We start from the raw sequence: 16,804 nt of genomic DNA, 5'->3' as shown, positions 1-16,804 counted from the left end.
CAACCATGATAAATATCTTTACTTTTATAGGAGTTAAAATTATTTTGCTACTGTTGGCACGAATATCCGGTAAGTTGGGGGACAATACATACAAAATACAAATTCTATACTGTTCACCACTAATAAATACAGTTTATTGAATTGTTTTTGTATTGTACAACAATACACGAATTGCTAATCAAGACAATACATGAACAATATATCATATTGTATTTTCAAAATGTATGTATGAGAAAATATCTATATTACGATACTTAACCACCCATAGATTATATTGCAAAAATCTCATATACCATACAGTGAACTGTTCAAAACAATATGTAATTGTATTGTCATTTTACAATATACTGTATTGTATTTCCAATATATTGAATAGTACTGTTACAATACGTTATATTGTTTTTGTATTGTATTTTTTATCCGGGTGTGGACTCATAGATCATCACCCAACACGGATTCAGTGTGTTTTGGTATTGGTTATCTTGTGTCATAAGCATCATGTTCAAGTTGGTCAATTCTGCACAAACATTTGAAAAGGGCCCAAGAGGTCTTGAGCCTTTTTTCAGCAACGTTGCTGTTGACCCCTTTTTAGCTCGCCCACGCATACTAACACCACTATCAGAAAAATTGGTGTTAGCTCTTCGTGATAGTGGTATTGGTGAGCGTGATCGAGTTGAATTGGGCTCAACAGCGTTTTGCAAAGCCAATGGTTACCAATGTCGATGTGCTCTTCTGCTTGGAGTATCGATGAGCTACAGAACAGGTGGCGCAGTTCCGCATAATAGTGTGTGTGACAGTTGTATAAAGTTGAAAATGACACCTAACACCAATACATCGCTGATCTTGCCTACGTCACTATTTGTGTTTACAATTTAAAATCCCTTGACGCGAAAGCAAAAAGTGCGCGAGTTCGGAAGTTTTCCCACTTTTTGTCGTACAGTTTTAACAAGTTCTGGTAAATGTTGATAGAATGCCGCAGTGTGCGGTCAATGATTGCGACACAGGAAGCGAAGAGCAGTGATATTTGCATGAATTTCCACGCTTTTTCCAAAAAAACCTAGCAAGCGATCGAAATGGGTGAAATTTTGTTGGCTCATCAAAGATCCGGGTACATCGCTTTATGTATGCTCCCAGCATTCCACATCTGACGATTTTGTGTTCAATGCTTCGATCCGGAAATCTTTAACAGGTGCAGGTCGAAATATTCTGGTCCGAGGCGGTAAGATATCTTTGTTTAGTACCAAGTAACGTTATGCCAATTAAAGCTTTTCCAACCATCCGTACTCCGGAATCGTCATGCGTTGAGAGTAGTGGTCGTTCCCAACGTTATCAACGGAACGAGCGGAAGGAACTCGTGGCTAACCTAACATACGTGATTCCAACTCAAATATGAATGTTTTGTTAGAGGCGATTGAGCTGGTTAAGACAAACCCTGTACCGCACGAAGTTCAGACGTTGATAGCATGAACGATTTTGGTTGGGCAGAGTTCGTCAGTCATGATGGGCTCAATTCTACTCATGTTAGAGAAAGTGGTAAGATTGGTAATGCTGAGAACACTACGAACGCTGATCAAACGCAAGCAAGATATATAATCAAGCCAATGGCAACCAAGTATGTATTTTATTGTTTCTGAGCCTTGTTTCACCACAGTGTTGTTCAATAACGTGTTAAGCCTGGTATCCACATCCTAAGTAGCGCGGTCAAGTACAATAGGGTCCTAAAGCCCTGTCCTAATTTTAGTGCCAAACGCTTAAGTTTAGGCCGCAAACACATGTTTACTCAATTTTTTAATGTTTTCTGTTTGTTTAAATCTACAAAACATTTTTTATATTTTTATTAGATATTGTCACACCCCTTGGCTTAAACTCAAATTTTGGGTATATTTTGTTTTCCGTGTCCCTACCAAAATGTCATATAGGAACAACCCCAGTGAAAAAACTATAACCCCTGTGGTGTTTTTGTCGACTAAGGGCCTATTCACAAATTTCATAACGCTTTAGGGGGTGGGTGGGTGTCCGAACGTTGTTACGGCTTATACAAAAATTTTTAAGTATCAATGCAAAAAGCGTGACGAGAGGGTGGGTGGGTGTTCAAAATGGCCAATTCAAGCGTTATGAAATATATGAACAAGCCCTAAGCGAACAACAAACATGATCAAGAGTGTCAAGGTTCATTTAAAGACCCAATTTTTAAATTAAAGTTTAAATATGATATAGCCGTTATTTGAGCGGGAAAACTTGCTAAAGTAGTTACAGTAACATGCTCTTTCGTGTTATTAAATAAAAACAAGATTTCATTCAACATTTTAGGACCCTATTTGTTGCTAATTACCAAAGTAATTTTGACCAGGGCTGGCAAAAGTCATTCGCGTCACATGAAGAAAACGAAAGAAAAAAAGTTATCGTCTTCGATTTCGTTAATGCTTCATGTTTTAGTTATCGTCGTGTTGCCTATGGTCGGTGACGATAGTCATGCAGCCAAAAGTAATGAAGATATCTATGTTGCTCGTCTTCGCAACGTTGGTTAGTTATGACGCAAACAAAAATATTTTGTTTCTTCGGAGAACTTTTAGTCACGCTGAGCTTGTCACGTCGCATGCTGCCCGAAGCGATCGTCTTCTGTCACTTTTAGTCAGTGTGCTTTTATCTGTCGAAGGAGTAAACGAAGTGAAAAACAAAATCCGAAAATGGCCGCGAAAAAACGTAAATTTACTTATTCGTCTCTTATTACGGATTTGATTAAGAAAGAGGACAACAAAGTGTTTTGTGCCATTGACGTAATCTCGGGATGTGCTTATTATCAGGAGAAATATGATGTGACGAACTTCCTACGGCATTTTCGCTCACAACACCCGGAGGAAGCGGCAATCCATGAATTGACGAAGGAGCCTCCCGCAAAAAAAGCGAAGGTAGTTCCGAAGGTCTTAATCGCAATTAACAGGCAAACATTGCTGGAAGCGTGCTTAAAATTGACTGCTATACACCATCTACCATTCTCATGTCTGAAATGGGAAGGACTGAGATTGTTATTGGATCCGATTTCCAAGGCACTAAATATAACACTCAACCGTCGCAACATTAAGGTGCATATCAACGTCGCCGCGGAAAAAATAAAACAAGCAATGAAAATAGAAATGTGTGGGAAATTGCTTCACTTAGCAATTGATTCGGCCTCAAGACATTCCAGACACATACTGGGAATAAATGTGCAGTACGAGAAGCAAGGAGCTGTTGTCATACGCACACTTGGTATAAAATAGCTACTTAATACTAAATTTTGGTTTTATTAACTTTAGTTTCTTAATTTTTAGGAATGATTGAAGTTAAGCAAAGCCAGACCGCCAAATTCCTCAAGGAAAAAATTCTTGAGATCCTGCAATCATGGATACCTCCATCGATCAGATTCTGTCCGTGACATCCGATAATGGGGCCAACATGATTGCTGCCGTGAAACTGCTCCAACAAGCTGCAGCCGTTTTCGGAGTTTCGCCAGAATCTATCTTGGAAGATGAACTACCCCATGCCAGCGAGAAGGAAATCGAGCTATTGGATTCGTTAGCTTCGGAGTTTGAGCCTTTGCTGTGCCTTACTCGGTGCGCAAGTCACACGCTTCAGCTGGCCGTCGGAGATGTGGTGAACGATCCACATATTCGTAGTATTACGGATCTTGTGAAAGAGTCGCCGAAAACAAAGTACACTCTTTTCTTCGAGCATAAGCAAGGCTCCAAGGCTCCTTTTTGGTCACCCACAAGATGGGGAGGAAAGTATGAAATGATTGCATCGATTGTTGAACAAGAGCAATTTTATATTGAGCTGGCTGAAGAATACAAAGAAATCGGTAAGTTATATGATACGAAGGAATCGTGCACTTTTGTATTAAATAATAAATTTACTTATAGAAATCACCGAAGATGACTGGAAGTTTATGAAGGACTTTGTTGAAGCCTTCGCTCCAGTTCATAAATTAACTAATGACCTACAGTTGAAGCACGTCCCTCTCAGTGATTTTTACATGGAATGGTTGCAAGCGATTCGATCTGTTGAGAGCAACAAGGACAACCCTCTTTGTTCCAGCTTGCCACAGGCACTGAAGAATCGACTGAAAAAACTTCAGGAGAACGAGCTTTTTCGTGCCGCCCTACTGCTGGATCCTCGATTCAACTTTCCTGGGTCAAACGTTTTTTCGTCAGCAGACGAAAAAGAATCGGTTCAAGTAAGTCTTCAGACCTGCAACAAAATGTATTTAGTACTTTAAAATGATTAGTAATTAAAACTTTATTATCTTCAGAAATTCGTTCGTAACGTATGGGACAGGATAAACCAAATTCAAAGACCAGCGAATGAACCTCAGCCGTCAACTTCTGCTGGAACCGCAAATGACAGCAACATGTCTGATGAAATGGATGATTACATAACTCAGTTGTTTGGAAGTTCAGGACCAACGACATCAGCAAACATCGCTTCAACATTTCAACAACAACTTCGCCAGCTCAGCTTTGAAAACAGGCAGCCTCATCATTATGACGTCAGGACTCATTGGCTCGCTCGGAAGCACAGCCATCCGGAGCTGTTTGAAGTTGCTATGGTCGTACTGTCTGGGCCATCCAGCCAAATATCCGTTGAACGAGCATTTAGTGCACTTGCACTAATTCTATCCGATTTACGCACAGGAATGTCAGACGAGGCGTTACAAAATGTTTTGTTAATCAAGCTCAACAAAGATATCTTTGAAAAGATCATCCCGACCTTGTACGATTGGAAAACTGCGTTCAATGATGAATCTGAAACTTATGAAGAACAAGTTGATCTTGAAAAGTTTCCTTTTTTGTTTTTATTTTCGTGATGCAAATAAAACCTGAACTGAGATTTGCTGCAAAGCTCTATTATTTTTATTTTATTTTCTAAATTCTAAATTTAATTAATTCTAGACTGCTCATAAAAGCATACCTGTCCCTAATGGAAAAAGTAGGTGTTGAGAAAATAGCGTTCAAAGTTAAACATTTGATTTCTCATACAATTTTGCCAAATTTCCTAGTACCTTTCTAGTATCATTGAACTCACCGCTCAGATAACATGTTGGCTCTATTGATTAGTGAAAAATATAAACTTGAACACAATTCACGTTTTGTAGTTATTATTTGGGTTAAAAGTTCATATTCTGTTAAGCCTTTGTTTTCAATACGGGACTGTACCAACTTCTACACAACATATTCAAACAAAGTATGTTAATTTTTATATGCGTAATAATAGATGAATGTTTCGATGAATAAAGTTGTTGTTTCGAAAATCCATATGGGACAGTTATGCTTTTATGGGCAGTAAACTGAACAACTTTTCGATGATCTACCGTTCACCCAAAGCTTATTTTGAATTATTCTTGTAAACTTACTCCACTACCACGGTTATGATTTAAAATAAGTTTTGTAAGTGTGTAGTTCATGGACGGCCCTTGTACATTAATGACTTAAGACATTTTTGGCAATTTTTAAACCTCTTCCCCTACCCCCATAATTAAATTTTTTGTATGAAAAATATAAATTATTTGTATGACTCGTTAGAAACCACGAAGCCACAGCTCCCCCCATAACCACTACTACAAGTATGCGCAAAATAAAAGAAAATTACCTATCAAAGTACTCCTTGCTCCAAACGAAATGATATATTCTGTCAAATTCTGATGTTTTGTTCTCAAAAAATGTGGCGCACAAAAATACGACATCTGACACGGGTTCTGTAGGTACATATTCTCCTATCTGTGCAATTCGATTCCAGAATTTGACTAATAGTCGGTAACATGGACGCTAACATTGTTTTTTCCTTCCAAGTTCAAATCATCTGTATGTTTAGTTGTCTGAAAAAGTTGGGATTTTGTAGCTGTATAGCTTATATGTAGTCTTATCATATTATTAATGATTATAAATATACTTATGCATAAAATATGAAATTCTTGATATCTTAGGAATGTTTTTCATCGTTGTTGGCAGTTTTAATACGGTTTCCTCACTTGAAATATATGGTTCGGTATAGCTCATACTGGTCAAATATGCAATCTTCGTCTTGATACGTAATGTTAATTTTTGCAATTCCGTTGCGAATCAATCAACTTTTCATTGAGAAGTTGATCAACATAACGGCCTACTTTTCCTACCAAAAGAAACAGTGCTGAAAAGTGCTACTTTTCAGCACTCTTTTCGGTGCTGAAAAGTAGCACTTTTCAGTACTGTTTGGTAGGCGTCAACCGAATAACCCAGTGTCCCAGTCTCTTCATGCCATGCTTATTCTGGGCGGCGTGTGAGTCGAGACGAGTCGTTCTCACCTCGGGTGACGTGAGGCGACTAATGTTAATCAAATGGAAACGAGTCCACATCTCACCGACTCGTCTTGGCTTACATGCCACACAGGATAAGCACAATTGCATCTGATCCTTGAGTTTTTTCTACATCTGGCGTGAGGTGAGGATTGTCGGTGTCCTATAGCAAGGTGATAATTCTCGACTCGAGCGAAGTGACTTTCCATTTGGTTTACACGGCGAGTCACTTCACTAGAGTCGACATTCGTTATGTGATCAGGTTCCGACACAGGTTGGCGATTCTGATGTGGGATCGGATCGTCCAGCATTTTCTTACCTGTTCATTCCTCTAATAGGGAAGATTTGCATGATACCCATAGGAGCGAGAAAATTTGTGACATTCATGGGTACTACTGTCACAGCCTACGTGATTGAAAAATACTGAATTGAAACTACGCATGGCTGTATGCCCATGTGGGTTCTCTTGAAATGTTTGCTTGTGCTTTTAGTGTTCATCCAGTTGAAACGGCATTTTTCGATATAGCAAAAAATGTTGTATGCAACTCGTTGCAAAACTCGATTTTTTCAGCACTCGTTGTATTTATCCAACTCGGCGAGCCTCGTTGGATAAATGTACAACTCGTGCTGAAAAAATCATCATTTTGCAACTTGTTGCATAAATAACTATTGTGTGGCCATTCTTATTTTAGGTTTTATGCGGCTCCAGGTTGTTACACATTTCATATCACCTTCATTTCTAGAATATTGATGTGAGAATGATAAACGATGAAGAGCTTATTAACACGTAGGTACATATACGTTATGAAAGTCAAAATTAATAACATTTTAACTGACATCATTTAGTAGCCAATCCTTGAACTTTGAAGAGCCCAAATCTCAACACCCTAATAGCCGAACAAGCTGAAAACTGGATCACTCGTATGTGGTTACCAAACGAACAAACTTTAGCGGAAGGGTTTTTGGATTGCAACATTTTCGCTTTTTTCCAGTTTAAGCTGTGGCTTCGTTAAATGAAGAAAAACCTCGAATTTTCATAGCGTATAACATATTAATATATACAATACAATATATACGATCTGTGCGCCTTAGACGAAGATGGAGATACATAAATAAATATTAGGTGGCATTTTTCAAATTACGATTACTTAATTTTTACTTGAAGTTGTGTCATTTTTATAATATTACTATGAAAAAAAAAAATGACTGATTTTCTCAGCATTGCGTACACCAAAAGATTAAACGGCATTAGAACTACAATTTCATAATGTTCAATAAGCAATGTCGGAATGTTATGAAAATTTATTTTTTCCTTCTCACTGCTAGGTCGATTTATTAAAAAACTGTTTGCATCAAAAGATGCGATTTGATACGCCAAGAAAGTTTCATAGAAGCTTGTGGAGATCGAAATTTAGGGGGTCTGGCCTGATATACTTGAAGTTGGATTATTGTAGGCCATCATAAGGTACAGTAGTCGTTCAATTTTGGCACATTTTGTTTTTGTCCGTTAAGATTTTAGTAATTTGGAACAGTTAGATTTTGACAATATTCATTGTTGGCACCATGCGAAAACCGAATGGTTTTCCAAACATTGTGTGGTAATAACATTAATCAACAAATTGTACAATTTGACCCAAAATGGGGCCCAGATAGCCGTAGCGGTAAACGCGCAGCTATTCAGCATGATCATGCTGAGGGTCGTGGGTTCGAATCCCGCTGGTCAAGGATCTTTTCGTATAGGAAATTTTCTCGATTCCCAGGGCATAAGAGTATCTCCGTACCTGCCACACGATATACACATGCAAAAATGGTCCATCGGCAAAGAAAGCTCTCAGTTAATAACTGTGGAAGTGCTCATAAGAACACTAATCTGAGAAGCAGGCTTTGTCCCAGTTGGGACGTAACGCCAGAAAGAAGAAGGAGAAGGTGTATGATGAATTTTTAATTTAATTCACTACGAATTATAATACAAAATTGCAATAAAAATACATAATTTGTAAATAAAAAATACAATCAGGTCTGCTATAAGACGCTGACACCCACTTTCTTCCCACGGCAATTTCTAAGCAGTTGCTCAAGAGACGCAGCTGAATTTTTGCATGTTGTTGAGGTGTAGTGCAAACTAATTACCTACCAAATTTCATAAGAATCTATGGGACAGTAGCTGAGAAATTGCGGTGGCCGTAGAGTGGATGGCAGCGTTCAATAGCAGACCTGGCTGTACATATTTCGTAAATACACGTGCCTATTCTGCGCGGCGTGTGAGGTGACACTAGTCGAATGAGGTGACAATTGTCGACTCGCTCCCATTTGATTATCATTAGTCGTCTCACGTCACTCGCGGTGAGAGCGACTCGTCTCGACTCACACGCCGCGCAGAATAAGGACGACAATTGGGTTTATTCTACGACTGGCGTGAGGTGACGATTGTCGGTGTCGTATAGCGAGGTGACAATTGTCGACTCGAGTGAAGTGACTCTCCATTTGATTTACACGGCGAGTCACTTCACTCGAGTCGAGAATTGTCACCTCGCTATACGAGACCGACAATTGTCACCTCACGCCAGTCGTAGAATAAACCCGAATGGCTGTTCGATTATGGCAACATGTAAAAAACTCATGTTGGCAATATCGAACCATGTCAAAATAAAACGTTTGGTTCAATAAAAACTTTTATTAACTTCATAATAACCACGACTTATATTTGCTTTTTTAAAACACGAATAGTCTTAAAAAGTTTTCTGTAGGATCGGTAACTGATACATGATTTTTTTTGTATATGCATTTGTCTGCCCTTCTACGCCTACTTGTGCCATGTTTTATGTAAACCTAATGAATCGTGGGACAAATATGAGTTGAACGGCAGTTTTTGTATTGCATCATAATTTTGCTGCATTGAGTCTAACGAATTAATTATAATATGTCTGTAAATTTATTACAAGGAAACTTTAGAGCAACAAAAAAATATGTGTTGTTAAAATCGAATGGTTTAATTGCCAATATCAAACCGTGCTAAAATCAAATGTGAAGAAAATTGCAAAATAAAATACCGTCCGGTTTTTGCACGGTTCGTTCACTTTACTTTAGGAAAGTGGGCAAAAGTTAGAGTATAGCAAGAGTTTCCTTTCAAGATTTCTAGCTAAATTCAATGGTTCGAATGCTGTTTGAGTAAGAGACTTGCGCTCCAAATATAAAAATCGATTGATATTTGGAAAAGTTATGGCAATTTGTTGTATTTGATCGCGAATATTATTTCCATTTGAAACAAAAAAATATTCGAATCATTTTCGATTTTCTTGTCTAAAGGCGTTGTAGGCCAAGGGGATGCTTAGAGGCATATTAATCTATATAAATAAAAATTGATTGGTGTTTGTATGTCACGAAATAACTTGAGAACAGGACATTCGATTTGAACAATTCTTTCACTGTTGCCTTCTTGAAGGACTCCGACGTGTTCGTATGACGAAAAAGTTTGGGGAAGTTTTCGGAAAATTTGGTAAAACGGGGGAGTACTAATATGTCATTTTCTATAGAAGATACCATGATATTTTCCAACAGCCTACTTGATGACTTGATGGCAAGACGAAGTTTGCCGGGACCACTAGTTTTTACATAAATACTTGGAAACCAATTTTGGCCCATAGTGGGGCAAAAATTTGAGCCATTCGGAGAAATTTGTGCTTTTAGTGTATATTTTTCAGCAAAAATTAGTGTACGGCTGGTTTAAAATATGTATGTCATAAAACTATCGATAGTTAGTGTTTCGGCCAGCAAACTTGTGACCCACACTAGATTCAAACTCAAGCTGCACCAGCGGGGCAAACGTTCATTCAAGACCGTTGCCAACAGAAAAGCTATTATTCTCTTTTTGGCACACTGTGTAAAAAGGTAGAAAAGCTAAAGTTTCTGATTAGTCTGATTTCAATAAAGAATCTCCAGTTTCTTATTTATACATGGAAATTGTTAAGGTTACTGCTTGAAGATATACACAGAACCAAGCTATGCAATGAATTTTGAAGGAGCACAATTTAAGAGAACGAAACTGATATTTTTTCTCGATTAGTCACTTTAGTCAATCGGTTGAACTTTCAGCACAAAGCGCTATCTGATTCTATGTGCCTTTGCTTGGCTTCGATAGCACTTGAAAGCTTGCATATTTGTTTTTTTGATGGAAAAAGGAAGCTTAAGAAAAACTTGAGGAATTCATTTGCGATCGTGGAAAAGTCAATAGATCATTCAAAGAATTTTGAGTTTTACTCCGGATTTGCTTAAAAAATCCTGCCCGAACACAGAACCGATAGATACCTATACCTACCTGCCTTGTATAATGAATTTCATTTGTATGTTCATGATTTTACTCGTTGAATGTGGAACAACTTTGATCTTCGCGGAGCCTCGTCTTTTCATAAAATTTTGTTGAAGGACAGCTGGAATCGATCCTTTAGAGATTTCAAATCGAATTCAACTTTTCTTCAAGAACAGGATACAAAATTGACCTCTTTTCTGGATGTTCAAACAACGAATGTCAAATTGTTATTTTTTTCATGGCTTACTAATAATTGCACGGGTTACTGATTTTGCCAATTTTTAAGTTGCAAACAAAAGTAGGGGGGCTGGGGGCAAGAAGGACACCTTAAGATATATAAGGCCGGTTTGCTACTGACAAGAAAAGGAATCGCCTATCTCGATGCGTGGAAAATTTCTCCCAAGAAATGGTCAAGAAAATCACTTTTTTCTGATCGCAGTACGCTGTTGAGAAGAAATGTCACTTCAAAGGGGGCTCTCTGTAGGAAATTTCTTGACCCTTTCAGTCAAGGAATTTCTTTACTTTTCTTGAGCGAAACAGCATACTTAGCTATAAGCTGAAATCATGGTTGATTAGCACAATTTTTGAAGATTATTCCAGTGTAGGGGTAAGCTCACCTCTTGTTCTAAATTATGTTATAGATAGATTTCAAAAATATAAGAAACACTTGATGATTTGAGATTTTTGAAAATGTGTCTTCTTATGAGGTTTTTAAACGTGGCACGGGGCAAGAGTGCCACTCGTATGGGGTAAGAAGACCACCAGAGCAGAATGCCACAAATTTTGTAAATTATTATTTCCCCGCCTAAACGATTAATTGTAGAGTAATTAAAGATAAAAACTGAGGGATAAAAGTTGACTTATAGTTAAAAAGTAATTTTACGAAATTAATTTAGTTTTCATCTTATTTGACTGTAACAGAAATAGTAAAAATTTTCAGAAACAATTTTGAATGCCCGAGATGGTTTGTTTTGATTCTATTTAGTCGGAAACATTGATTTAATGCAATATTAAACACGAAAAATAAAAGTTCATTTGATTTTATATGAGAAAATTGCGGTGTCCCTCTTGCCCCATAAGACATACTGTTATTATATATGTAAAATTTAATGTAAAAAGGACTATTTCGAAAAAAATTCCTCACAGCTATATTAAACAATTGAAAATCATCAATACTGTGCGGAAAAATCAATATGTTTTGTATTTATTGGGAGTCAATCCTTGTTTTCCAGTCTTACATTCTTATAATATTTCGCATATTTTGCGTTGGTGAGTTAAATACCTTTTTCTATTATTTTGTACTAAACATTTTTAACTGTAATATTTACACAACCCTCAATTAGTACTCAATTTATACTTATCCTGAGTTAAACATCAAAAATTTGATTTGAACTACGTGAAATTAGAGGTGGCACTTTTGCCCCGGGTGTCCTTCTTGCCCCATGTCCCCCTACCTAGACGGAATGGATTTTATTTCTGTTGTGTGCGGATTGTATTCAATGCCTAGTATTATTTTTACGTAACAAACAGTTCAAACTTGAGCAATGTACGGCAGATAGCAATATCGAGAAATTCCTCAAAGTGTGATAGACCGGCCTGTAGGCTGTAAGTCTTCACATGGTTCCGACAAAACAACTATTAGAATATCGTCATTCGTCATGCTTTAAGTGACGAGTGACGAAAACGCATATTTTTGCGTCATACAAAAATTTATCACGTCTCTTCGACAGAGTCCGTAACAAGGCAAAAATATCTTTGTGACGAAGAGCATATTGAAGCGTAGGAATTTGTCAACGTTACAACTCTTCTGTTGCACGACGAAAAGTTTCGTCATGTTGGTCGGAGAAGTTGTGTTGCATATATATGAAGGTCACACGACTCGTTGCTACTGTTGAAGAAAGTGCAATGACGATGACTAATGTCAGGCCTGATTTTGACAGCTGATCCAGAATGAGCGAAGTGTCACTTTTACTTGCGGAATAATGAGCCTCTGTACGTGCTATAAATTCTTTTGTTCGTTTGACTTTTACTGTGCGCCGTGTGTTGGTGCTGTCTCGCTCTCTCTCTCACGGGCAACTTGAAAATATGGCGCACAGTAAAAGTCAAACGTTTTATAGCATGCATAGGCTCATTGAGCGGCACATTTTTCCGTACGGAATTGTGACAGCTCCATTTGATTTGCACGGCAGGCGTTACCAATGTTACGAAATCAGCTCTACTTGTCAACTGGATACAGCTCAAGTAATTTGGACAGCTGAAGTATTTCTTGGCCATTACTTGTCCTATCCTTTTGCACAGTACTTACGAAGTGGATACAACCCATTAATCTATTCATCTGCTTAGGAACAACAAGCTACACAGTTTGGTTACTATAAATTTTAGGGTGTCATCAAAAACTATACACTAGTCATTTATACAGATGAACCTTTTTCGTACTAGGCAAACCCGGATAAAAACGTATCATTCAGTGAATGGAATAAACCATTAATGTACAATATAACGTATTGGATACAATAGGGTCCTAAAGCCCTGTCCCAATTTTAGTGCCAAACGCTTAAGTTTAGGCCACAAACACATGTTTACTCAATTTTTTTTAATGTTTTCTGTTTGTTTAAATCCACAAAACATTTTTTATATTTTTTACTAGTGGTCCCGGCAAACTTCGTCTCGCCATCAAGTAGGCTGTTGAAAAACGCTTTTGATCGTCCCATATAAAATGACAGTTTCATTCGCGCTACTTTTTTCAACTTTCCCGGTGAATATCCTGGTATTTTTATACACACAAACACTTCGGAACACTTGACGAACAAAACGGAAAAATAATCATTCATATCGGTTGACCCGTTTGGAAGCCATTTCGTGACATACAAACACCACTCCATTTTTATTTATATAGATTAGATTTTGTCACACCCCTTGGCTTAAACTCAAATTTTGGTTGTATTTTGTTTTCCGTGTCCCTTCCGAAATGTCATATATCAGCGTATTGTAATTGAATATCGAAGCAACATTATTCTTGTTTGAATATACAATTTAAAAACAGTATAATATATTGTAACAGAACATTGTATTGTTTTTTATTGGTTTTATAGCTTACAATTTTGGTCAAATTCCTATTATCGCGTAAATCAACTGTTGTTTTTTTTCTGTGTAGCTTGGCTGAAAGAAGTAAACAAAACAAGTTCAGAAAGCAAGAAATCAAGACCACTTTTTCAATATGGCGAATGTAACATTATGCTCTCAACGAGAAAATCGATGCTGAAGTTTCGAGCTTTATCTTTAATTCCTATTTACCAACTAAGCCATTAAATGTTAAGTGGATACATTTGGACAATACAAAACAACACCATTTATCATTGTTGCGTATTCTATATGCATTTTCTTATGTTTAAATTATGTTTTTGAATGAAAAACGATTTTAAGTCGTTTTTCCGTTTAGAAACGACAATGCGACCTATCGATAAGTCGTTCTGAAAACTATCTTGTTATTTTCGTCGGGTGCGTTACGACGTGTTACCAAAAGTTATGTTGCTTTCGTCAAGTTTGTTACGACGTTTTGACAACCGATGTGTTGCTTACGTCAGGATGCATACGTCAGCATAAGCATAAAACAACAGATAGGACAGGTGGAATAATGATGACAAAGATCACGAATACGGATGTTTTACGAAGTTCTATGTCACAAAACTGTAAGTATTAACTCGGTATATTTAACATACTAACAACCAAAACATCTTAAAAATTATGTTCACAGATGTTGCCGATTTCATCGAATGCAAGCCCATTGAGGATTGCATTGAGGATATTGTGTGAAAATGCTTTACCTGACATTCTTGCCAATTGACAGCAACAGCAAACGAACGTTGAAATTAATGTACAAAATCGCCAGCCAAGATTGCAGTTTCATAACATCGTTATTAACTCTACGCCACCTCCAGCTCATGGGCACCTTCTTTCTACCTCGCCGGCGACCATCACTCACCTGGCCGTGCTCACTGTGCTCCCGATTCTTATACTGGCCGGATTTGAGGCGACAACCAACTTTGCAAGCTTGTTCGGCATTCTAGCAACATGTATCACCCAACGTATCCTTCTAGCGTTTGTCATTTTTGCATGCTGGGTTCACCGTAGACTTATAACTTGATTATAGGAGGAGTGAAAGCCTCCTTAAGCTTGCCAAATATTTTTATATAGAGTAATTGTAACATAGAAAAAACTACAATCCAATAAACAGTAGATTTCTCAATAAATGTAAAAGAAACGGAAACAAAGGATCTACATATAAAAATAACTTGAAAGAAGTACTTGTGGAAAAATACTTGAATATGTAACTCAATTTGACTGTTATGTTGACGATTTGAGGCTATGTTGTTCAGTCTTGCAGAGACCAGAAAAAAACTGGATTTAACGTGGTGGAAGTTTAAGAACTTGATTCTTGCAAAACTGAAAGCTATAAGCTCAACCCATTTGAAAATATTGTAGTGTACCAGTAGCTGCCATAAAGTGGCCGTTCTTCGTGCCGTTACTGATAGACATATAGGGTGGCTGATCCAGTGATAGTGTGTTGCCCAATAATAGTGGTAGTGTGATTTCAAGCATGTTATAGGTAATTTTTATTTTCGTGTGTATTTATTTAACATGGCCCTTGTTAAAATAATATGAATTTTACTATTGCCTCTATAACTGGTACAGACGCCCTAGCACAATTTGGTCCATTAATTTCATACTTGTCAATGGATAAATGAATGATGTGTGCTGTAATGATCAATATGCAAACAGTTCCACAACGATAACGAACTTTTCTGGGTTAATTTTTGAGTATTATCATCATTTGACTGTAGTCACTGTAGTCGCCGTGAATCAACAGCCACTTCCGCTGATATGTTTGGTGACACTGAAAAAGTATACATGTTGAAGTATACAATAAAATTACCAAAATGTAAAACACTTACCTTTCTGAATTTTACGATCAGCCTTGTGAGATCCGCTTCCATTCAAGGAGATTTTGATCTAGTGATCAACAAGGGTATGTGCGTTGAATCCGTTCAAATGCTGACTTGACCGGTTGTGTGAGGAGCCACTAGAAAAATCCGATCCTACGGCCTGTTTTTGTGCCACGGAAACATTTTTTAGAAGTAAATTTTTGCTCTTAGCATCCTGGAATCCTCGGTGGGAATTTGCGCCGGATGGTGTTCCCTTTGGTTTGGTTTTTGGAGAGTTGGCAATGTTGCGGAGTACTGCACGGTATATCTGGTTCTGTTTTGATCCAGCAGAATCGTTCACGGATGCTGAAAGTCAAGAAATATCTCTTAGAGCTTAAATTACTGAAAAAAAAACACCTAAACTTACCGTTCTCAGTTTCACATGACAGTTTTACTCCTGATCCTTGCAAGGTTCGCGCTTTCTTGGTCGATGCTGATATGTCGGAGGCTGGGCACTGGGGGCTCGAAATGAATTTTCTGAACTCCGCTCCAAACGACCGCGCTGTGGACATATACAGAATGTTTGAAAAAGGTGCACATCATACGAGAAAAATGTACTTACATTTCTGTACAACAGCTGTTTCGTTTGTGTCAACTGATGCCATCGCCGATTGTGAACAATTTCGATGTAAAACCTGATTGATTTAAGTTTAGTGGAGTAAATTTACTTAAATTTTATTACAATAGCAAGCACAAAAAACTGTGTTTACAATTTGGCTCACACGACGTCTAAACCGATTCGTTAAATAATGTTGCTTACGACGTTTGGTCAGTCATTTGACGAAAGCGTATGGCGTTACGAGCGTTACATAAGTCATAACACCGACAAAAAGACGACACTGAAAAAAAAACATTTTCGCTTTGATTGTGACTTAAGTCAATTTTGAAAAACGAATTTTATGAACTGATTAATAATAATTTGAATTTTTCATTTAAAAACCATACAAAGTAGTGCACGATCTATCACTTTGTGGAAACACATGATTTTTGTTGACATTGTTACTTACGTCATATTGAAAAAGGGGTCTTGAAATGTTGGGTGAAAAATATTCAAAAGTAAAAATAAGTATTTTTGTAGAAGTCACTTGACATTAGCTGTAACGACGAATGCAACCATGATAAATATCTTTACTTCTATAGGAATTATGTTGCTACTGTTGGTACGAAAATACAAATTCTATACTTTTCATCACTAATAGGGTCCTAAAA

General features: G+C 37.4%; 1 protein-coding gene and 1 long non-coding RNA gene across 2 annotated transcripts; one reads left to right on the top strand and one right to left on the bottom strand.

Moving 5' to 3' along the window:
* The first annotated feature begins 13,814 nt into the window (after nucleotides 1–13,814).
* Nucleotides 13,815–14,802, top strand: LOC110679182. The gene is made up of 2 exons (XR_002502284.1): nucleotides 13,815–14,302; nucleotides 14,368–14,802. It is a non-coding gene; the product is annotated as an uncharacterized LOC110679182 (long non-coding RNA).
* A 292-nt stretch (nucleotides 14,803–15,094) lies between these two features.
* On the bottom strand, nucleotides 15,095–16,281 carry LOC110679181. The gene is made up of 4 exons (XM_021853281.1): nucleotides 16,158–16,281; nucleotides 15,963–16,097; nucleotides 15,566–15,901; nucleotides 15,095–15,507 (listed from the first exon to the last, which is right to left on the bottom strand). Exons 1-3 carry the CDS (start codon nucleotides 16,198–16,200, stop codon nucleotides 15,624–15,626), a joined length of 456 nt encoding a protein of 151 aa, XP_021708973.1. The 5' UTR covers nucleotides 16,201–16,281; the 3' UTR covers nucleotides 15,095–15,507; nucleotides 15,566–15,623.
* Nucleotides 16,282–16,804: the final 523 nt, after the last annotated feature.

This window comes from Aedes aegypti, chromosome 3, assembly GCF_002204515.2.
Source record: "Aedes aegypti strain LVP_AGWG chromosome 3, AaegL5.0 Primary Assembly, whole genome shotgun sequence".
NCBI lineage: Eukaryota > Metazoa > Arthropoda > Insecta > Diptera > Culicidae > Aedes > Aedes aegypti.
The sequence above is the reverse complement of the archived record's forward strand: the minus strand, read 5'-3'. Positions and strand labels throughout refer to the sequence as shown.

Excerpts from the sequence above, each read along its gene's own strand:
- LOC110679181 (XM_021853281.1), bottom strand. The coding sequence starts at position 16,200 with ATGGCATCAGTTGACACAAACGAAACAGCTGTTGTACAGAAAT. Across the intron at positions 16,098-16,157 it reads AACAGCTGTTGTACAGAAAT|CGCGGTCGTTTGGAGCGGAG; the intron begins GTAAGTACATTT and ends ATATGTCCACAG. Across the intron at positions 15,902-15,962 it reads GTCATGTGAAACTGAGAACG|CATCCGTGAACGATTCTGCT; the intron begins GTAAGTTTAGGT and ends CTTGACTTTCAG.